General features: G+C 37.7%; 7 protein-coding genes across 11 annotated transcripts; 6 read left to right on the top strand and 1 right to left on the bottom strand.

Annotated features, from left to right (window-relative positions):
* Positions 1-41: 41 nt before the first annotated feature.
* LOC9316438 (NADP-dependent D-sorbitol-6-phosphate dehydrogenase) lies at positions 42-1,644 on the top strand. The gene is made up of 6 exons (XM_021029340.1): positions 42-236; positions 360-454; positions 550-667; positions 831-963; positions 1,036-1,255; positions 1,348-1,644. Exons 1-6 carry the CDS (start codon positions 104-106, stop codon positions 1,576-1,578), a joined length of 930 nt encoding a protein of 309 aa, XP_020884999.1. The 5' UTR covers positions 42-103; the 3' UTR covers positions 1,579-1,644.
* Positions 1,645-2,076: 432 nt separating this feature from the next.
* LOC9316437 (NADP-dependent D-sorbitol-6-phosphate dehydrogenase) lies at positions 2,077-4,030 on the top strand. The gene is made up of 6 exons (XM_002880324.2): positions 2,077-2,276; positions 2,627-2,721; positions 2,823-2,940; positions 3,084-3,216; positions 3,299-3,518; positions 3,618-4,030. Exons 1-6 carry the CDS (start codon positions 2,144-2,146, stop codon positions 3,846-3,848), a joined length of 930 nt encoding a protein of 309 aa, XP_002880370.1. The 5' UTR covers positions 2,077-2,143; the 3' UTR covers positions 3,849-4,030.
* Positions 4,031-4,183: 153 nt separating this feature from the next.
* On the top strand, positions 4,184-5,995 carry LOC9316436 (protein BASIC PENTACYSTEINE4). Of its 3 annotated transcripts, none has more exons than XM_021029344.1 (3): positions 4,184-4,297; positions 4,805-4,885; positions 4,968-5,943. In XM_021029344.1, the coding sequence occupies exons 2-3, from the start codon at positions 4,817-4,819 to the stop codon at positions 5,787-5,789; spliced, it is 891 nt and encodes a 296-aa protein (XP_020885003.1). In that variant the 5' UTR covers positions 4,184-4,297; positions 4,805-4,816; the 3' UTR covers positions 5,790-5,943. The 3 variants fall into 3 exon arrangements, with proteins under 3 accessions (XP_020885003.1, XP_020885000.1, XP_020885001.1); XM_021029341.1 differs by having other exon boundaries at positions 4,198-4,297; positions 4,701-4,885; positions 4,968-5,995; XM_021029342.1 differs by lacking the exon at positions 4,184-4,297 and adding an exon at positions 4,304-4,556 and having other exon boundaries at positions 4,701-4,885; positions 4,968-5,995.
* Positions 5,996-6,055: 60 nt separating this feature from the next.
* Positions 6,056-6,959, top strand: LOC9316435. Its single transcript, XM_021029345.1, has 2 exons — positions 6,056-6,616; positions 6,874-6,959. Exons 1-2 carry the CDS (start codon positions 6,151-6,153, stop codon positions 6,909-6,911), a joined length of 504 nt encoding a protein of 167 aa, XP_020885004.1. The 5' UTR covers positions 6,056-6,150; the 3' UTR covers positions 6,912-6,959.
* A 2,016-nt stretch (positions 6,960-8,975) lies between these two features.
* On the top strand, positions 8,976-12,059 carry LOC9316434. 2 transcript variants are annotated; one of them, XM_021028440.1, is made up of 5 exons: positions 8,976-9,435; positions 9,652-11,051; positions 11,178-11,310; positions 11,394-11,478; positions 11,638-12,059. In XM_021028440.1, exons 2-5 carry the CDS (start codon positions 9,670-9,672, stop codon positions 11,946-11,948), a joined length of 1,911 nt encoding a protein of 636 aa, XP_020884099.1. In that variant the 5' UTR covers positions 8,976-9,435; positions 9,652-9,669; the 3' UTR covers positions 11,949-12,059. The 2 variants fall into 2 exon arrangements, with proteins under 2 accessions (XP_020884099.1, XP_002880367.1); XM_002880321.2 differs by having other exon boundaries at positions 8,976-11,051.
* Positions 12,060-12,183: 124 nt separating this feature from the next.
* Positions 12,184-14,939, top strand: LOC9314608 (probable transcription factor PosF21). Of its 2 annotated transcripts, XM_021028441.1 has the most exons (5): positions 12,197-12,304; positions 12,473-13,608; positions 13,687-13,819; positions 13,896-13,980; positions 14,405-14,939. In XM_021028441.1, exons 2-5 carry the CDS (start codon positions 12,485-12,487, stop codon positions 14,617-14,619), a joined length of 1,557 nt encoding a protein of 518 aa, XP_020884100.1. In that variant the 5' UTR covers positions 12,197-12,304; positions 12,473-12,484; the 3' UTR covers positions 14,620-14,939. The 2 variants fall into 2 exon arrangements, with proteins under 2 accessions (XP_020884101.1, XP_020884100.1); XM_021028442.1 differs by having other exon boundaries at positions 12,184-13,608.
* A 1,009-nt stretch (positions 14,940-15,948) lies between these two features.
* LOC9316433 (auxin-responsive protein SAUR50) lies at positions 15,949-18,187 on the bottom strand. The gene has a single exon (XM_021028443.1). The coding sequence runs from the start codon at positions 17,985-17,987 to the stop codon at positions 17,673-17,675; it is 315 nt and encodes a 104-aa protein (XP_020884102.1). The 5' UTR covers positions 17,988-18,187; the 3' UTR covers positions 15,949-17,672.
* Positions 18,188-20,937: the final 2,750 nt, after the last annotated feature.

The following is a 20,937-nucleotide window of genomic DNA, read 5'->3' as shown; positions in this document are numbered from 1 at the left end:
AATCATGGCCACCTTTATTTAACGTTGTGCGTTACCATAATAAACACACACTGAGCAGATATTTACCCAATCAGGGGTTGAGGAAGAGAAGCAAGAAGCAGAAATGGAGATAACACTGAACAATGGTTTCAAGATGCCGATCATCGGCTTAGGAGTGTGGAGAATGGAGAAAGAAGAGATTCGAGACCTTACCATCAATGCCATCAAGAATGGCTATCGCCATCTCGACTGTGCTGGTATACCTTACTCTCTCAAAACCTTTTCTTTCTCATATTATTTTTGTTTATCCATGTGAGTTGCTTTGTTCTGTGTCTTGACTCTTGATTTATGAGTATAATTTTTGGGATCACTTGGTGCAGCTCATTATAAGAACGAAGCTGAAGTTGGTGAGGCTCTTACAGAAGCATTCACGACAGGTCTGGTCAAGAGGGAGGATCTCTTCATTACGAATAAGGTCCAAACGGCTACATAGCTGTGATATCAGTTCATTTCAGATCGAATAATGAAAAGTGAGAAAGCTCTGAGTACTGAATCTGCTTGGTTTTGCAGCTATGGAGTTCAGACCATGGCCATGTTATTGAGGCGTGCAAAGACAGTCTCAAGAAACTTCAACTTGATTACCTCGACCTTTTCCTCGTTCATTTACCCGTAGCTACGAAACACACGGGTTAGGCTGAAATATCAGTTTCGAGTAGAGACCATGACATTTCATTTTATTACTTTTTTACAGCTGACTGACATTAAGCTTTCTCAAGTCTCTATCAATTGGTACACATATCGAATAATAAGCTGTAACATGTAAGCCCTTCCCGTCTCTATACATGTTGCAGGAGTAGGAACAACCGATAGTGCTTTGGGCGATGATGGGGTATTGGACCTAGATACAACAATCTCTCTGGAAACTACATGGCACGACATGGAAAAGCTTGTTTCCATGGGCTTGGTCCGCAGCATTGGACTCAGGTTCAGCATCTCTCAATATCTTAACAAGCTCTTTGTTTAGTCGCTGATTTCTAATTTATTTGACCATTACAGTAACTGTGATGTCTTTCTAACGAGAGATTGCTTGGCTTACTCCAAGATCAAGCCTGCAGTGAATCAGATAGAGACACACCCTTACTTCCAACGCGATTCTCTTGTCAAGTTCTGCCAGAAACACGGTATCTGTGTCACCGCTCATACTCCCCTCGGAGGTGCCACAGCCAATGCCGAATGGTTTGGCTCTGTGTCATGCCTGGATGACCCAGTTCTCAAAGTAAGCCACATCCTCTCTAAACCTTACAAGTTTGGAGTTAAAAGATTGAACCTTTGATAGCTAAAAAGGAGTGTGTTTGTCTGAATTCTTAGGATGTGGCGGAGAAGTACAAAAAGACAGTGGCACAGGTTGTCCTGAGGTGGGGAATTCAGAGAAACACAGTGGTGATACCAAAGACATCAAAGCCTGCAAGATTGGAAGAGAATTTTCAAGTTTTCGACTTCGAACTATCAAAAGAGGACATGGAAGTGATCAAGAGCATGGACAGGAAATACCGCACGCACCAAACAGCCAAGTTTTGGGGAATTGAGCTCTACGCTTGATCACACACACACACACTCTCACTCTCTCTCACTATCTATATGAATAAATGAAGCTTAAGAAGAGAAGAGTAACAGAGATAACTAAACCTTCTATCAAAAACCTAAGACCTCAAATTTTCGAATCTCAGCAGCAGAACCATCTACAAGTTTCAAAATCACACCTTTTCCAATACAACTCACCGAAAATCCCCAGAAAAAAAAAAAAGAGATTCCGATCACAAATTCTACTATTATCGAATTAAGAGTGAGATCAATACAAACAATACCAAAGCTTAGAACTTTACAAAATTGAAAACTCGCCTTGAGAGATTATCAGAGGAAAAAAAAGATGCAAACTTGGGGACCTCTGATAAGTGATAAACGAACGTTTCTTCTTGTTTGTCTCACATCAACGGTATTGGGCCTAATAAATAAATGGTTCTGGCCCATTGGGCCTAAAATAATTGCTAGGAATCATGGCCCCTTTATCTAACGTGTGCGTTACCAAAAACACACACTGAGAAACTCTCAATCTGAGCAGATATTTACCCAATCAGGGATTGAGGAAGAGAAGCGAGAAGAAGAAATGGAGATAACACTGAACAGTGGTTTCAAGATGCCGATCGTCGGCTTAGGAGTGTGGAGAATGGAGAAGGAAGGGATTCGAGACCTTATCATCAATGCCATCAAGATCGGCTATCGCCATCTCGACTGTGCTGGTATAACTTGTGTTCTCTCAAAACCTTTTCTTTCTCGTCTTTGTCGATTGCGGTTCGTATGGATATGTGAATAGAATTGTGGGTTTGTTGAAAGCTGGAATCTTTCTTGCAAAATATGTCCAAGATTTGAGTTTTCTAGTCTGTACAACTTGCTCTCTGTAGATCTTTATTTGCATCTGATTCTGCACTTGTAGGTATTTGGAATCATAGAATGATCTAAAGTCTTTTGCTGTGTAGATGACTCATTGTCTATGATAGCTTTTTAGTTCATTTTTATTTTTGTTTTTTCATTTGAGTTGCTTTGTTCTGTGTCTTGATTTATGAGTATGTTTTGGGGTTACTTGGTGCAGCTGATTATAGGAACGAGGCCGAAGTTGGTGAGGCTCTTACAGAAGCATTCAAGACTGGTCTGGTTAAGAGGGAGGATCTCTTCATTACGACCAAGGTCCAAACGAATACTATATAGCTATGATCTCAATTTTTGTTTCAGTTCGAATAATTATAAGTGACAAAGCTATGAGTTCTGAATCTGTCTTGGTTTTGTAGCTATGGAATTCAGATCATGGCCATGTTATTGAGGCGTGCAAAGACAGTCTCAAGAAACTTCAACTTGATTACCTCGACCTTTTCCTCGTTCATTTTCCCGTAGCAACGAAACACACCGGTGAGGCTTCTTCTTATTCATGAATTTATCAGTTTTGAGTAGAGACCATTGCGTTTCGTATTATTACAAATTCTCCTTTTTCACCGACTGAAATCAAGTTTTCTCAAGTCTCTAGCAATTCCCCTGTCTATACGTGCTTACAGGAGTAGGAACAACTGATAGTGCTTTGGGTGATGACGGGGTACTGGACATAGACACGACCATCTCTTTGGAAACTACATGGCATGACATGGAAAAACTTGTTTCTATGGGTTTGGTCCGCAGTATTGGAATCAGGTTCAACTTCTCTCACTATCATAACAAGTTGTTTTGTTTAGTCGCCAATATATGATTTTCTTGACCATTTGTTTTTTTGCAGTAACTATGACGTCTTTCTAACGAGAGATTGCTTGGCATACTCCAAGATCAAACCTGCTGTGAATCAAATCGAGACACATCCTTACTTCCAACGTGATTCTCTTGTCAAATTCTGCCAGAAACATGGTATCTGTGTCACTGCTCATACTCCTCTCGGAGGTGCCACAGCCAACGCTGAGTGGTTTGGCACCGTCTCATGTCTGGATGACCCAGTTCTCAAAGTAAGCCAGATCCTCTAAACCTTATAAGTTTGGATTGAAACAGTTAAAAGATTGAACCTTTGAAAGTTAAAAAAGGAAGGTGTTTGTCTGAATTCTTAGGATGTGGCGGAGAAGTACAAAAAGACAGTGGCACAGGTTGTCCTGAGGTGGGGAATCCAGAGGAACACAGTGGTGATACCAAAGACATCGAAGCCTACAAGATTGGAAGAGAATTTCCAGGTTTTCGACTTCGAACTGTCAAAAGAGGACATGGAAGTGATCAAGAGCATGGACAGGAAATACCGCACGAACCAACCAGCCAAGTTTTGGGGCATTGATCTCTACGCTTGATGATCACACGCACTCTCTCGATCTACATGAATAAATGAAGCTTAAGAAGATAAACAAGAGAAGAAGCCACAGCTTTACTTGCAACAACATTCTTAAATGTTTGTGAGGCTATCTTTCATACATAAACTCATGTTTATAAACAGATTATGATTTCTTTAAGTACAACAACTTTGATTCTCTCATCTCTATTTTATATTATGCTCTTAATCCACAATGAAACATTATATTAACTGAAAGAGCTTATCAGAAAAGACGAGAATGCCCTTGATCTGTCTTGTTGGTTAGTAGTAGTGAAGAGGGTAATTTTGGTAAATGACAAACTAAGTACATTGAGCTTCTTCTTCGCGGACAGACACTATCTCTCTCTCTCTCTCTCATCCCTTTGGATCTTTCTTCTCAATCAAAATTTATCCATTTGCCCAGATTTCTTCCACAAGCTCATCAAATTTGTAAGCTTTCGCGTCGTTTCGTCTCTTTGATTGCGTTGTTAATCGATGTTGCTTCCAATTTTGAATGTGTTCTTTCTCTAGGGTTTCTAATTTCAGTGCACCCTTGTTTTCGCGGAATTTTCTCTTGTCATGGAAGTTTTTACTCGTTGATCTTGACCTAATCTATTCCAGTTTTCGTAATTGTTCTTTAAGACCTTTTTCTCTGACTAGTTCAGATTGATTTTGGTATATGAATGAATCAATGGCGGAACCCTAACTGGTAAATCATAAATCAATTTTTGAATTCTGAGTATTACAATTTACAAATTTCTCTTTATGTTGAGATTTGTGTGATGATTTAAGGTTATAAGATAGTGAAATTGTGAGTTCTGCTTGTAATTCTTACTCGTCAACCTTGTTTCAGAGATCGAATCACAATGTTTGAAATTTAGTTTCACTGTTGCTGAGTGTGTGTGGGGGAGAAGCTTGAAAAGCTTTCTTTTTTGTTCTTTTTTTCTCTTTTTGAAGATTATAAGAGTTATGGAGAATGGTGGTCAGTATGATAATGGGCGGTTCAAGCCCGATTACTTCAAAGGTGCACAATCTATGGTAAGACTAAAGATTTTTGGTTTCCTTCAGATGTGTTTTGTTAGTGTGATTGAAGCTTATAAGCAAAGAATGTTTGTTACAGTGGAATATGATGCCTCAGCATCAGATTAAGGAACAACATAATGCCTTGGTGATGAATAAGAAGATCATGTCTATCCTTGCCGAGAGGGACGCTGCTGTACATGAAAGAAATCAAGCTGTCTCTGCTAAAAAGGAAGCAGTAGCTGCTCGGGACGAAGCGCTTCAGCAACGGGACAAAGCTCTTTCTGAAAGAGATAAAGCCTTGATAGAGAGAGACAATGCGTATGCTGCTCTTCAGCATCATGAAAATAGTCTCAACTTTGCTTTGTCTGGTGGCAAGCGCGTTGATGGAGATGATTGTTTTGGGATTGGAGAACCCCACAAACTCCATGTCGTCCCTTTATCAACTATTCCGCCCGAGGTTACCAATAGTACGAAGGTGACAAAAAGGAAGAAGGAGAACAAGCAGGGACAATCAAAGGTGAAGAAAGTGGGTGAAGATCTCAACCGTCGAGTTGCTGCTCCTGGAAAGAAATCTAGAACAGATTGGGACAGTCAAGATGTCGGTTTGAACTTAGTCACCTTTGATGAGACCACAATGCCTGTACCCATGTGTACATGCACAGGCTCTGCTCATCAGTGTTACAAATGGGGAAATGGCGGCTGGCAATCGTCTTGCTGCACAACCACCTTATCCCAGTATCCATTACCGCAGATGCCAAACAAGAGGCATTCTCGGATGGGCGGTAGGAAAATGAGCGGAAACGTTTTCTCGAGGTTACTCAGCCGTTTAGCAGCAGAAGGATATGATCTCTCGTGTCCTGTTGATCTTAAAGACTATTGGGCTAGGCACGGGACAAACCGCTACATCACTATCAAGTAGCCTCTGTTGTCTACACAGTCCAAGTATGTTTATCTCGTCTTCTTAAGATTAGGTGTTGTCTTTGTCTGATTGTCCATAGTTGTTCGTTGTTGTGTATGGTAAAACCATTATTATGTATCTTTTGAATGAGCAAAAATGGATTGACATAAAGAAATCTGTGTTACCTCAAAAAAATAAATAAAAATCTTAACAGTTAGGATACTAAATCTGTTACCCCTTTGATAGCTAAACGTTACATAGTGATTAGTTTAAAGATTTGCCCCGAAAAAAAAAAGTGATTGGTTTGAAGAATAAAATCTTAAGATTCTTTCTTCCACTTATTAGTTTCTTTTTATACCGATAAGAGAGAACAAAAAAATGCATGAACAACAAAATGGTAGAGAAAGCCACAGTAGAGACGCAGCAAGCGGCACAAGAGATATGGTTTCTTGCCTCCGCAAGAGCCTTCTTGCAAATTCCGAATCCGGGTATTGTTAAAGTTTTCGTCCTAAGCAGCTTGATTACGTTCACCTCAGGAATTGCCTTAGTCATTGAATGGATCTGTCACGGAAAGAGTCACACCGGATTTGGGTGGATCATCTACTACGCATTGTTCTTGATGTGTCTTCCTCTTGTCATCTTGATCGGTCTTCATATCCTCGTGCGTCGCGGCTCAGATCAGATTGTAGATTCAACCACAAGCAAAGAGCCATGTGTTGTGCAGAATCAGTGTACCGAGAGTACTAAACGAACTGAAGAAACGGAGAAAAACAGTTGCCAAAGTTTAGCCGTGGTGGTTCCTCCGGATGACGAAAAGATGCCGAGGATAAAACGCGCTGTTTCGTTCCCATCTCACCAGTGCCAGCCCGTTAAATTTGGGTGCCCTAAGCAAAATTAAAACCATAAAAAAAAAAAATTCTTTTAAATTAGATTTTTACCATTAAAAAGAATGTTGTAGTTGTCTCTAAAAGCCAACAATATTTTTAAAAAGCCCTACAAAAATTATTGTATATAAAAAAACTTAACAAATTTTTATGTAAAAAGGCCCTCAAATTTTGAGGCCCTAATCGGTGGCTTCGGTGGCTTGCCATCTACGCCGGCCCTGCATCTCACGGCGAAGTAAGATCATGTCGTACTCGTTAGCAAAACGATGTGTTTAGTTATTCAAGAATCTAATGTCTTTGAGATATCTTTTTCAGTAATCCAACAATAATGATCATCAGAAAATCTAAATTACATCTTTTTTTTCTCCTCTGATGACCCGACTCAAGTCAAATCTCTCATTTCCTGGATATTGCCACGTGTCACAACACTCAGCCAGGAATAATATGTGTGGGTCCCATATCTTGTTTGAGTCAATGTCGTTACTTTGGCCCAAACGGAAAGTGTTTTTTACATAACAATAACATGGTTATTGGTGATACTGTATACAATAAAACCTCTATTAATTAATACTCTCTAAACTAATAATCTCTCTAAATTAATAAATTTTTCCGATCCCGAATTGGGACCAGTGTAAAATATGGCATAAATCGATAAATTAATAAGATAATAATTTTTTTAAAAATCCCATATAAACATATGGTCCCATCTATATCATAAATTAATAATTGTATAAACTTATCAATATATATATATAATATAAATTTATATATGTCATATTTGAATTACTATGATATATATTTAAAATATTCTATGTAAAAAATTTAATAAAATATGACTCTATTATTCGAAAAAAGTTTGTGTTGTTTTTATAAATTTAATAATTGCTTCTCTACTTGTAATTAGTTTTTAAAAGATATTACTTATATAAAAAAATTATTTTTAGATAGAAATTTTTTTAAGAAATTACAAAATTAGTAAAATCTCTCTATAAATTAATAATTATTAATTTATCGATAAATTCATACCTCTCTAAATTAATAAAATTTGCTGGTCCCAACACTATTAATTTATAGAGGTTTTATTGTAGTATCATTAGGAATTTTTTAATGTTATTTATAATGTTTATTTATTGTTTAAGATTTTTTATGATACTCTTACTAAATATATATGTATTGGTGAGACCGGTTTAAATATCATAAAAAAAAAAAATTTGCAAAATCAAAAATAAATATATAAAAACATAGGATTATAAAAGGTAATATTACAATTAAAAAAACATAGAATATACTTAAGCAAAATAAAACATAAAATTCAAAAAAACTTATAAAACTTGATGATAAAAATAATTTAGTCGCTTGTAGTCAATTACCTTGGCCCCGTTTTTGGCAAATATGTTCAGTCAAATCTTCTTTCAATTGTCGATGTGTTTGTTCATGACGTATTTGAGCTCGATTGGCCATCAAATTGTTCACATTTGAAGCTAGAGGAGAAGCGGAGGGAGCGACGGCAGGATCAACAAAGAAGGCAGAGGAGAGAGGAGAAATCGAAATCGCCGACTAGGGTTTCTGGGATTTCACGGGAGAGAGGAGAGAAGAAAAAAATGATTTTTTTTTTTTTTTCTGTTTTGGCAAAACGAGTTTGAAGACCAATAATACATTGCCACGTTATATGACACCCAGTATCAAAAATATCACTCCAGTGATACGGATCAAACCCAAAAATAATGTTTGGTCCATTAAAAATTATTTGCTGGGCTTCTGATACCCATAAAGTATCACCTATGGGCATGGTCTTATTATGGAGTCGTAACAAACACTTGTAAAACTGGACCAAAAAAAATCCAAACTAGTCAAATGACTCTAATTGATCCATTTAAAGAAATGTACATTTGTCGCTACACAATTGGTCTAAGGTAAATTACTTATATAGAATAGTGTTAAAGGGATTTACCCAATTTTAGCCAAATGTGGTAAGTTTAATTTCTAAACAAACTTAATTTCAAAATTTAATTTAGATTCATTGAAATATCTACATTTAAGTAATGTAAATTAATGTGGGTCCACGACATATGTAATGCATGGAAAATATTTACTAATTATAAGTAAAAATGGCTAAAAACCAAAAAAGGAGATACAGTATATGATATTTATTAATACAGCCAAAAAAGAAATCTCACAATTACAATTACAATTAATTAAAGGAATCCAAAAATATACAAAACTTTCTTTAAAAAATCTAACGAAAATCATTTGTAAAATCCAACATTGGTAATTCTTCTAGTGATTCATTTGAACCAAATGTGTATAGATAAACGTGGTAAAATAGTTCTATTTCAACGAAATAAACGTGTCAAAATAATTCACTGGAAAAACGTGATAAACTAACTCACTAACAACGTAAATAACGCGGCAAAATAATTAACTAAATAACGAGCCAAATTTAAATTTTAAAAAGATTTACTCAATAGCAAAACACAATAACTTTAGGTTTATAAAATTTTCACTGTATAAACACAATACAGTCTAGCTTTTATTATCTTCAAAATGTAAAAGCTATTTTATTGAAAAAACAATTAAAAATGTATAGATATGAGACCTTAAGATGGGAAAAATCATTAATTAAATATGAGGAGGGGTAAAAAACATGAGACTTGTGTCCCACCTTAACCAATATAAATAGGAGGGTCGTGCAATCTATTGAAGCAGACAACAAACACAACACCAATCATTTTCTCAGAGAGATTTCTTTTGTCAACTGTCCTTATCCATTGTCGAAGCTTGAGGTCTCCTCTCCTTAACTCTTTACGTCTCTCTCAAAGTTTCAATCTTTTTTTATTTGGTCTCCTTCTCTGCAACCCGATAACAGTACTTTTCATAGAATCTGAATATCTCTATTGATAATTTTCATTATAGCTTTGGACTGTTAACTTTTTCCCATTTATGCATTCGATTTTTGATTTCTTCTTTAAGAAAAATAACAAAACTTCGATATCATACAGAAACTCCGATACACAACGATGAACGGTCGTGGCAATAGGACTCCTTCAAGCACTCAATACCAGCAGAATCCTTTTAGCACCAACGGTGGCCAGAGCACAGGCATGTCACTGTCTCACCAGACTTCTCCGTCAACACTTTCTCAGGTCCCACCACTGATCCGTTTTCCAGCCGGGTCACCAGACTTCAGCCCCGGACCACGGTGTACGACTCAGCCGTTCCCTACCTACTCTGACTTCACTCAGACCAGTCCGTCGTTCCATTTCCATAATCCATTTGCACCGGGGAGCTCTACTCTGTCGTCTAGCTTCTCCAACTATCCCCTCACGAGTCCTTCACCGTCTGAGTTCCATAATCCATTGGCGCCGACAAGCTTTACTCCGTTCCCTACCTCCTCTGACTTCACTCAAACGAGTCCTTCATCGTCAACGTTCCATAACTCACAGGGGCCGACGATCTCTACTCCTTCGTCCAGCTTCTACTTTCCCCAGACGAGTCCTTCACCGTCGCCGGTGAGCTCTTCTACGCCGTTCAGTCATGACTCATTTATGCACTCCAACCCCGAACCATGGACGATACCTCAACCATCGCATGTGTTCTCATCCACGTCGTCAGGGAGCTCTACTCCGCCTTCGTTCCGTCGTGATTCCTTTCCCCGCTCATACCCTGGAAAAGGGTCGATGACTCATAGGCCTATACTTTCAGTCCTGCCGCCGTCGCCTGTCTACTGCTCTAATCCTATGGTGAGCTCATCTCCGACGTCAATCGGTCGTAAGTCAATCCCGCTGATGCACCCTTCTCCATCAGTACATGTGGCGAACAGAGACTCTTCCATTAGGTCTAACCAAAATCTTCATCCATTGCCTCCTCGGGTTCCAGTCAAGAGGTCTAACTCCGCCAAAGTCTCCCGCAGCAACACTCTACATTCAAGAAAGTCTCATAAACGGACCAATTCGATGGCCCCTCAGAGTTCTCCTGGATCGAGCTACCTTGAGCTATCAGATATGTTGGTTGGGGACTCAAGCTGTGGCGAGGAAGGCTTTGGAGAGTTGATCTATGATGAAGAAGCCATGAAGGAGTTCTGTTCTGAGTATATGATTCTGCATAACAATAACAATGGTGATCAGAATCAGAATGTTGATGTTTTGATGATAACCAATACTGCAGATTCGGGAGGTCCAGGCAACGCGAATGAGAGCAAGTTTAAAACTGGATCGACTACTTCGGGTGTCAAGAGAAGAGCAGGGAAAGAGATTGAACCTTCACGCCAACTCTATAGGAGTGCTTCAGCGGATACATGTTACAGTGACTCGATAAAGCGTAGGAATCTACAGGGTCAAGTTAGCAGTTCTGTTGGAAGAGGAGATAAAGAGGCTGCAGATGATCCTAAGAAATTTCAAAGGTAAGCAAGATTGGATGACTAAAATTAACAATGTTTTCTCTTTAATAATTTATTATTATTATTATTATCATGTGTGATGTATGGTTTTTCTGACATTTATTTATTCATATATGGATGCTCTTTCAGAAGGTTGGCAAACCGAGCCGCAGCTGCACGTTTTAAGGAGAAGCAGACGATGCACATTCTTGACTTGGAACGCAGAGTAAAGATTCTTGAGAAGACTAATGCTTCACTGGTTGGAACGATGACGCTTATGGAGGTGTGACATATCACATTAGCAACCATCTACTTGTCATGTCTAAGATGTTCCTATAAGGATTTTTTTATTGTTGTTGCATGCAGAAGGAAAACATGATGATGATGGGCGAGAACAAGGAAGGGAAGCTTCGAGTTCAATTGCTGGAGCAAAAGGCACATCTTCTTGATGGTACATTTTTATAATAAATGTTTGAATTTTTACATTAGTAAAGAAAGGGGTAAACATATTTCTATTCATACTCGGTGAATCCATACTCGGTGACCGAAGAACATATATATATTTTCATTTCTTTTATTTTTGTAATCTTAACTAAATAATTGTGTGCAGAAATCGAAAGACTAGAGAAGGAGGCAAAGGAACGAGAGGGCGTAGACTACTCTCAACTGAAGCTAAGTGAAGAGCTCATCGCTGAAGTCAACCGACTTAAGGTGGCAGCTGGTGAGGGAATGACAAACCCCAGCCAGTTCGACAGTCCAATGATGCAGCCGTTGGATCCAAACATGTTCCAGCTGCAACTCAACATCAATGAGTTTAATCAGCGGCCATTGGATACAAACATGTTCCAGCAGCAAGTTAACATCAATGAGGTCAATGAGTTCAATCAACAACAGCCAAAGCAAGATTTTTCTGGACATTAGATCTAAAGAAAGAAGTTGAGGTGCCTTTGGCAATCCAATATATGATTGTAACCGTTTAGACAATTGTGACTTTTTTTTTGTTTTTTTTTTAATAAAACTTTGTCTTTTTATTATATTTTATTTTATAGTTTTATTGACATTTATTTACATTTTATCCAATTTGTTAAAATTTCATAGAAAAACAAGCCGAAAATAGTCTTCTCGGATGTTCCTTTTTCCGACCAGTCGTTAATACTTTGGTCAACGTTTCAAAGAGTCATCTTTTCTGTCGATGATTTGCTCCATTGATTGCTGAAGAAACCAGAAAACACAGAGAGAGAGAGAGAGATTCGCTTCTCCATTTCCTTCCTTTGCAGGTCAATTTCTTTCTTTCTTTCTAGATAGATTATCTTCTCTCGGATTTGGGAAACTCAATAATTATGCGTTGTTGATCTTCTTCAGCTAAAGCTTCAATCTTTAATTAGGGTTTTTGGTGGGTTCTTCAAAGTTTGTGACTTTAATTTTCGGAATCTTTTGTTTCTCAGAAATCAATCAAAATGGTTGGTGGTGGCGATACAACAGATACCAATATGATGCAGAGAGTTCATTCTTCTTCCGGTACATCGTCTTCTTCGATCCCTAAACAGAATCTTCACTTGAATCCTGCTCTTATCCGCTCTCACCATCACTTCCGTCAGCCTTTCACCGGAGCTCCGCCGCCGATTCCACCCATTTCTCCTTACTCTCAGATCCCGGCGACTTTACAACCTAGGCATTCTCGGTCTATGTCACAACCGTCTTCTTTCTTCTCCTTTGATTCATTGCCGCCGTTAAATCCGCCGGTTTCGGTGTCGGTGGAGGAAAAAACCGGCGCCGGATTTAGCCCTTCTCTGCCTCCTTCGCCGTTTACGATGTGTCATTCTTCTAGCTCTAGGAACGCTGGAGATGGAGAGAATCTACCGCCGAGAAAGTCTCATAGGCGTTCGAATAGTGATGTTACTTTTGGGTTTAGTTCAATGATGGGTCAGAATCAAAAGTCTCCTCCTTTGACTCCTTTGAGTTCTTTAGAGAGATCGATCTCCGGCAGAGATATTTCAGATTGGTCTAATTTGGTGAAGGACGAACCAATAGAACGCTTCTTTAAGGGAAGAAAAAAACCACAGAGTGAAGCAGCTATGGACGATGTTTTCACGGCTTATATGAATCTTGAAAACATTGATGTCTTGAATTCTTTTGGAGGTGAAGATGGGAAGAATGGTAATGAGAATGTGGAGGAGATGGAGAGTAGTAGAGGTAGCGGGACGAAGAAGACGAATGGCGCAAGCAGTAGTGATTCTGAAGGAGAAAGCAGTGCGAGTGGGAATGTGAAGGTTGCGGTGAGTTCTTCTTCTTCAGGCGTGAAGAGAAGAGCCGGCGGAGACATTGCTCCGACTAGTAGACATTACAGGAGTGTTTCAATGGATAGTTGTTTCATGGGGAAGTTGGATTTTGGCGATGAATCATCTCTTAAGCTTCCGCCTTCATCAGCTAAAGTTTCCCCAACCAATTCAGGGGAAGGGAATTCGAGTGCTTTTAGTGTCGAATTTGGAAACGGTGACTTTACTGCAGCTGAAATGAAGAAGATTGCAGCCGATGAGAAACTCGCTGAGATTGTAATGGCTGACCCTAAGCGTGTAAAAAGGTAATAAATAGTGGTGCTTTATTAGACATTTTGGTATTGTTGTGGTGACTTGACTGTTTGATTTAACCATCTCGTTAGAATCTTGGCGAACCGCGTATCTGCTGCACGTTCAAAGGAGAGGAAGACGCGATACATGGCAGAGTTGGAACACAAGGTGCAGACACTTCAGACTGAAGCCACTACATTATCGGCTCAGCTCACGCATTTGCAGGTGAGAGACAACAACACATCAACTATCATGTTTGAATAAGATCTGTAGTCTTATATTGTTTCCTTTGGGGGTTCAGAGAGATTCAATGGGGTTGACAAACCAGAACAGTGAGCTGAAGTTTCGTCTTCAAGCTATGGAGCAGCAAGCACAACTCCGCGATGGTACGCACATTATCAAAACTATTCATTCTCTATATTAGAGTTACTGAGTCGTTTTAGGATTGTTTTGTATTCGAACTCGATGGAACTAAGTCAGTGTCATGTCATTATCCGAATGCTTTGTTTTACTTTCCATCGACACCGTGAGAGCTTTCCTTTTTCGCTTTCCACAGCCTTGATTAGGAACAATGTTTTTGTTTTCTATGTATGGAAAAACCTTAAACTTTATCCTTGGAAAAATAGCTCATGGCCGCAAGATTGCACCCGAATTTATCCATCCTTACCACGCGAAATATGTCTCTTGTTTAATTCACTCTATGAAATGCTTTGATCTTTCTCCCGAGAATTTAGCGACCGTGTTTCTTGGATTTTGTCCATATCTCCGTTCTCCTAGAGAAGTAACATTTTGATTTTCCTTGTTTGACAGCTTTGTCAGAGAAACTGACTGAAGAAGTCCAGCGGTTGAAACTGGTGATTGGGGAGCCGAACCGCAGGCAAAGTGGCAGCAGCAGCAGCGAACCAAAGACGTCACTAAACCCGGAGATGTTTCAGCAGCTTAGCATAAGCCAGTTACAACACCAGCAGATGCAGCATTCCAATCAGAATAGCACAATGAAAGCAAAGCACATGTCAAACAAATAGGGTAAGTAAAACTGCGATCCGCAGTTTCTAGTTACATATATGATAAGAATCTTTTGTGCAGAGTTCTGTTTTTGGAAGTTTTAAAGAAACATATATAAAGATTATGTCCGGGAAATTCGATTGTATTTCCCGAAACATATATATATATATATATATATATATAGTGGTAACGGAGGGCTCTCTTTCTGGACCAAGTGATCTTATGTTGTTTTGGTCATATATACCCTTAGGATTTTATTTCCCTTTGGATTTTGGATTTTGGATAATCTATGAGACAATTCTTAAGGTTGCTATATATTAGTGAATCGAAATCTTATATATTGATATATTAGCAGAATCAAATGAATGGCTATGAAACTAAACTGAAACTGCTTCTCTTGCTTAGACTGCTCTCCAGCTTCATCTCCTCCTTTGTCTTTATCGCTGTTCTTGAACATGCCAATCATTGAAGAGCAACAATGGCAACAAATATGTTGATAGATTCTTTAACTTATGAGAAGTGTGACATGATGATATCAGAGCTATAGGATGAAATTGAAACCTATAGCTCAAGGTTCTCATGATTGGCGAATTCTTCCAAGAACAACATGGAAGCACGTAGCACTCAAGGTTGTTCAAATAACGTTAAATGTGCCGCATATTTATCACTAAACCTAACTATATAAAAATAAAAACATCTGGTTAAAAACTTAGGTGTGTGTAGGAGTCATCATATATCAACTCAGGATCAGTGATGAATAAAGCTGGCAAGTTTACACATGGTCATCTGGTTGTTTTGTGAACTACTAAATTTGCACCATAAGATTACATTATTGCAGCAATCTGTGATCCTGCTGATGCAAAACGGCATCAAGGTTAAGAAGATAACAACAGCATCCAAGTCAGAGATCGAACTGATTATGGAGAATGGTATCTTTTTATTCTACGAGAATGATCATCTTCATTTCTAGTTATGTAAACTTCAAAACTATGTGAAGAGTTTTGCCTCTTAAATGCGCAGTCCTCAAGAAAAAGCAAGACCATACAGAAAACGAAGGTAGATTAGCATCTTAGAACAGCATCCAAGAGCTTACTTACATAACACGTTAAGCTAGGATATGCCTTTGCTTTGATTATATTGGAAAAGACAATTTTGGTGGTAATTATGTGTCAATATAATCCTTTGATTTCTATCCTTTTTACATATGTGAATCTTTGTACAGATGGAACGTGTGGCTTTCAAAAGCTATTTAATTTCCCAATGTTTTTAGAACAACAGAAACTACTCTATTGAATAGTGTGTTTAATTTAAAAGGCCATTCAAAGATATCAAAAACATAAAACATCAGTTCACATAAAGGAAGGGGTCTTATACCCAATCAAGCATCGAACAAAAGAAGCAAACACAAAAATATCCGATAGAAAAGCTAAAATGGACCATAAACATAAGTCTTAAAAGCCAAAATGTTACCAACAAACTAAAGCCGCAAAATGCAAACTAAAAAGTGTAAAAAAAAAACATTCCTCCAACGTACCACCACCAGCTCTTTCATCTACTTACCGGAAGAAAAAGCGGCCGCATTAGTTCCAATCCTCATCATACAAAGCTCCACTTAGCTCCATGCATGATCTTCTCGGAAAACATCACACTGCATTATGTGTTCCACTTCCAGAACACACACCATTGCTCATAAAGGGTTTTGAGTTCCAAGTGAAAAGAGAAAAGACTCATTTAGTCTTGGCATCCATCAAAACTATATATAAATCCCTCAAAGAACAACATCCTAGTCCTGATGAGAATTTATCCTCGCATTTCCAAGGAACACAAAGAAAAAGAACTTGCTCATTTTCCACTGGTTCATGTTGGATAACAACATATGACTCCACCATCCGGGATACGTGATCTTCCTCCCAAGTATTACGAATATGTAAATTTATTAATATCATTTTTTAGTTAGAAGTCCATTTATAAGCTAAGGTACGTGTAAACATAACATTTTCTAGTTATAAAAGTTTATATATCTTTCATAATTTCTCATTTACTTTTATAGAGGTTACGAGGATAAATAACTTTAGTATATATACATGTGCGAGTATGATGAGGCATAATAGATATTAGAGATATTATATTGGTACATGTGGATGCCGTTTATTCCAAGCCAAAATAAATAATACTTTCCTGAGAGATAGATGAAAAAAAAAAGAAGTATGTGCATCATATTAAGAAGACTAGTTGCATCGTTTACAAACACCAATTGTGGCTAGCAGGGAAAATGGCAAAGAGCGAAGCTAAGTGCATTGAATATATATTTTCAATATATGCTACTAAATATGTCTATATATGTCTTTTAAATGTTGAGAAGATATGTATATATATGTGCACCAAGTAATTACTAGAGACAATGCTTTGCTTCACCTACCTCTTCTTTACTATTTTGTTTTCTCACTAGAGACAATCAAATTTAAAACTCTTTGTTCATTAATTCAATGGTCCCATATGTTACACCTATTAGTCTACAGTCTAGAGACTAGAGTCTATAGATAATGTGAAGCATTTCAAGTTTGTAGTAAATGTTTATGTCTAACGTAGATATTCCGGAAATGATAATGAATAAATACTACAATATGCTTATAACAAAATCAACAATGCAACGGAGATAACCCTTAAAAATATTTGAAGCAAAAAAGAGGAATAATACAAATTATATTGGAACTAAGTTGAAGGAGGTTTGATCGATAATTTCATTACATTGAGAAAAAATATGAACTATCAACAATATCTACTAGTTCTTATTAGCGCAAGCCATCACTCAAAATTTATTACAGCTTACCAAAAATAAATTAGGTTTACATTTCAACCCTTGAATGCAATACAACCATAAGGTGCTACACTTTGGAATTAACAAACTAAAACCCAGGTTTAAGATAATCCACATAAAAGGGTCACTTTACGCGGATCATTATAGGTTTATAGTTTGGAAAAAAAAAAAACTTTGGATTCAATATTCATCCAAAGGTAACAAAAAAAAAATGATATATATATAATAAGCTCTCTCGTTTTCTCTTCCACTCACTCATCGGATCATGGATGTTAGAGAGCGGAAAAAAACTTCTTCACAAGGAATAGTGAGTCCCATGTCATGATTGAACCCGAACTCTTCCTCTGCCTGTTGAAGCAAGCTCTTGAACTTAGGATGAGTCAAGAAGGATATGGGTACGATGTACCGGCTCCTCTTTTCGCCTACATAGACCGCGAAATGACCCTTTGGTACGTCTACAGGCAGGCTCTCCTCATCATAGCATTGATTCTTAGCCAAACTCGAGCATCTCTTGAGGATTTGCTTCAGCATTGCGGTTTGTGTTAGCTTAGGAGATCTCTTAACCGCCATTGTTAGTTTATTGTTTCTTGAGAGAGGAAGAAGAAGAAGTTGAGGTGTAGATGGCGGAGCAAAGTGAGAGATGGTGAAAGGGTTATTTATGGCGGAGAATGAGGATGGGGATGTGATGCTTACACCAATATTTCAATTTCTTGATTATTCAAAAATATTAGATATATGGTCAATTTGGATGGATTCGTCTAGTAGTGAATATAAATATAAAGTAATGTCGTTAACTTTGGACAAAAACAAAAAAGGTAAGAGCATCTCTTCATTGATAGACTCTTAATGTTAACTCCTAGGATTAGTTTTAATATTAAATTTTAGACTTAAGACGTTGTTTATTGGTTTTAAAATTTATGTGTCTCTAATGATAGGTTCTTAAGAAATTTACATGTATTTTTTGTTTGTGTAACATTTTTTTTTTATTTATCAAAATTAAGAAAAATTTCATAACAAAAAATTCTAAAAATAAAATTTATAGGGCCCAATTTTATTTTTTTGGCCCTAAGACCTATAATAATGTTGAGCCAGCCCTCACTACTAGCTCCAGAATTTAACATTTCATGGATGCTAAACACTTTTTGTCATATGATAAGATCCTACGAAAACTATGTTACACAATATTAGGCATAGATTTTTTTTTCCAAGTGTTATATGCAAACAACTAAAAATAAAATACTTAAAACGATTACAATGTTGCCGTTTAATACGACTCTTTTAAAGCCCTAATAAAGAATGGTCTACCCCAATGAAATTTCAACAACCCTATCAATTATTTGGGAGTAAATTATTTCATTCTAATTTTAAAGATCCATATTGTGTGTATATATTATCAATCAACTACTTTTGGTCCTCCCTCAGTCTCTTCTCTCTCCTAATTTATATTATTATATAATAAGAAAAAGGATGTATCATTTGCTAACTAGATTTCATAATGAAGTATGAATATAGATATATATGTACTAAAAGTACAAAGTGTGTGTACTTATCAATTCTTATATTGCACTCTATTTCGTTACGTGCATAGTTGATTAGTTGACACGGAAGCATGCAACCATTATATTAATTACCTTAAACTTATATGATATATAGCCTTTTGTTTTCTATTGGAGTATATATGTGTATATTAATGTATTGGTTTAGTAGCTAGATTAGATCCGGTTAAGTAAACCGAGATTGAGCAATTGTATATAAACCTCTTGGAAAGATTCTTCCTAATCTTAATGAGAAAATTATCTTCATAACTTTTCTCTCATCGTTTCTCTTCCGCTAATATGGTATCAGAGACATCAAGCTCAGATCTCCATTGATTTCGATCTGATTTCTTCGTTTTCTTTGCGCTAGATCCATCCTCTACAATGGTGAAAGCTGTCATAGCTCGGAAATCTGCTCGATCGAAGTCTGGAACAAGTTCTTCAGCTCAGAAAGTGTCACGATCTACCGGTGTTGCTGAATCTCCTCCGATCTCTCCTCCAGTTACTAGATCTCGTAGTTCTGGAACATCGCGAGCAAATGCATCATCAGAATTCTCAGATCCATCGCACTCTCCGTTCTTTCTTCACAGCGCCGATCATCCAGGTTTGACTCTCGTTGCTCTTCGTTTAGATGGCACAAACTATGATGATTGGGAAGCTGCTATGCGTATTGCGTTAGATTCAAAAGGAAAAATAGGATTCATCGATGGTTCCTTAACTCGTCCTGCTGAATCTGATCAAAATTTTAGCATCTGGTCTAGATGTAATAGTATGATTAAGTCATGGCTTTTGAATTCGGTGTCATCGGAGATCTATCAGAGCATTTTACGTATGAAAGATGCTTCTGATATTTGGTGTGATCTTCACAGTCGTTTTCATATGAGTAATTTGCCAAGGACTTTCAATCTCACTCAAGAGATACAAGACTTGCGCCAAGGAGCCATGTCTTTGTCAGAGTACTACACTAAACTGAAGACCTTATGGGGAAATTTGGAAAGCACAGAAGAACCAGATGATCCGTGTGTTTGTGGCAAGGCTACTCATCTGCAATTGAAGGCAGAGAGGGCTAAGATTGTTAAGTTTTTGGCAGGACTTAATGATTCTTATTCTATCATACGGAGACAAATCATCATGAAGAAGGTTCTCCCTACATTGGCTGAAGTCTACAACATCCTTGACCAAGATGATAGTCAAAAGGGTTTCTCCAATGTAGTTGCTCCACCTGCTGCTTTTCAAGTATCTGCTATTGAGTCTTCTGGTCAGGATCCCACTGTGTGTTATGTGCAAAATGGACCAAACAAGGGTAGGCCTATTTGTTCCTTTTGTAACAGGGTGGGACATATAGCTGAAAGATGCTATAAGAAGCATGGATTTCCTCCTGGATTCACACCTAAGGGAAAGACACCTGATAAGAATGTTAAACCCCGTCCCATTGCTGCTCAGGTTACTTTGGCTTCACCCTCTCCTGATTCTGCGACTAACAGTCTAGATGCAGTCATTGGTAATCTTAGTAAGGATCAGCTTCAACAGTTCATCGCTCTGTTTAGTTCTCAGCTTCAGCCTCAGTCAAGTTTTGGTTCTCCTGAAGCTAGTACATCTCAGAATGATAACACTGGTATCTCGTTTTCCTCTTCTACCTATTGTTTCATTGGTATATTGACAGTATCCAGAAACACTATTTCCCCTAAGACATGGGTTATAGATTCTGGAGCAACACATCACGTCTCACATGATAGAAGCTTGTTTCTTACTCTGGATACTGCTATTGTTAGCTGTGTGAACTTGCCTACAGGACCTACTGTTAAAATTAGTGGTGTAGGAACCATTAGGATCAACAAACACATTTTGCTCCAGAATGTGTTGTTTATCCTGGAATTCAGACTAAATCTCATCAGTATTAGTTCTCTCACTTCTGATCTTGGTTTCAGAGTGGTGTTTGATCCATGTTCTTGTGAAATTCAGGATCTTACCAAGGAGTTGACCAT

The sequence above is a fragment of the Arabidopsis lyrata genome (assembly GCF_000004255.2).
Source record: "Arabidopsis lyrata subsp. lyrata unplaced genomic scaffold ARALYscaffold_4, whole genome shotgun sequence".
In the NCBI taxonomy this organism is placed as follows: Eukaryota; Viridiplantae; Streptophyta; class Magnoliopsida; order Brassicales; family Brassicaceae; genus Arabidopsis; species Arabidopsis lyrata.
This window is presented reverse-complemented; position numbering and strand designations above follow the sequence as displayed.

Excerpts from the sequence above, each read along its gene's own strand:
- LOC9316438 (XM_021029340.1), top strand. The coding sequence starts at position 104 with ATGGAGATAACACTGAACAATGGTTTCAAGATGCCGATCATCGGCTTA. Across the intron at positions 668-830 it reads CGTAGCTACGAAACACACGG|GAGTAGGAACAACCGATAGT; the intron begins GTTAGGCTGAAA and ends TACATGTTGCAG. Across the intron at positions 964-1,035 it reads GTCCGCAGCATTGGACTCAG|TAACTGTGATGTCTTTCTAA; the intron begins GTTCAGCATCTC and ends TGACCATTACAG.
- LOC9316437 (XM_002880324.2), top strand. The coding sequence starts at position 2,144 with ATGGAGATAACACTGAACAGTGGTTTCAAGATGCCGATCGTCGGCTTA. Across the intron at positions 2,722-2,822 it reads ATCTCTTCATTACGACCAAG|CTATGGAATTCAGATCATGG; the intron begins GTCCAAACGAAT and ends TTGGTTTTGTAG. Across the intron at positions 3,217-3,298 it reads GTCCGCAGTATTGGAATCAG|TAACTATGACGTCTTTCTAA; the intron begins GTTCAACTTCTC and ends GTTTTTTTGCAG.
- LOC9316436 (XM_021029341.1), top strand. The coding sequence starts at position 4,817 with ATGGAGAATGGTGGTCAGTATGATAATGGGCGGTTCAAGCCCGATTAC. Across the intron at positions 4,886-4,967 it reads TCAAAGGTGCACAATCTATG|TGGAATATGATGCCTCAGCA; the intron begins GTAAGACTAAAG and ends TGTTTGTTACAG.
- LOC9316435 (XM_021029345.1), top strand. The coding sequence starts at position 6,151 with ATGAACAACAAAATGGTAGAGAAAGCCACAGTAGAGACGCAGCAAGCG. Across the intron at positions 6,617-6,873 it reads AAAACGCGCTGTTTCGTTCC|CATCTCACGGCGAAGTAAGA; the intron begins CATCTCACCAGT and ends ACGCCGGCCCTG.
- LOC9316434 (XM_021028440.1), top strand. The coding sequence starts at position 9,670 with ATGAACGGTCGTGGCAATAGGACTCCTTCAAGCACTCAATACCAGCAG. Across the intron at positions 11,052-11,177 it reads GATCCTAAGAAATTTCAAAG|AAGGTTGGCAAACCGAGCCG; the intron begins GTAAGCAAGATT and ends ATGCTCTTTCAG. Across the intron at positions 11,311-11,393 it reads GAACGATGACGCTTATGGAG|AAGGAAAACATGATGATGAT; the intron begins GTGTGACATATC and ends TGTTGCATGCAG.
- LOC9314608 (XM_021028442.1), top strand. The coding sequence starts at position 12,485 with ATGGTTGGTGGTGGCGATACAACAGATACCAATATGATGCAGAGAGTT. Across the intron at positions 13,609-13,686 it reads GACCCTAAGCGTGTAAAAAG|AATCTTGGCGAACCGCGTAT; the intron begins GTAATAAATAGT and ends CCATCTCGTTAG. Across the intron at positions 13,820-13,895 it reads CTCAGCTCACGCATTTGCAG|AGAGATTCAATGGGGTTGAC; the intron begins GTGAGAGACAAC and ends TTGGGGGTTCAG.
- LOC9316433 (XM_021028443.1), bottom strand. The coding sequence starts at position 17,987 with ATGGCGGTTAAGAGATCTCCTAAGCTAACACAAACCGCAATGCTGAAG.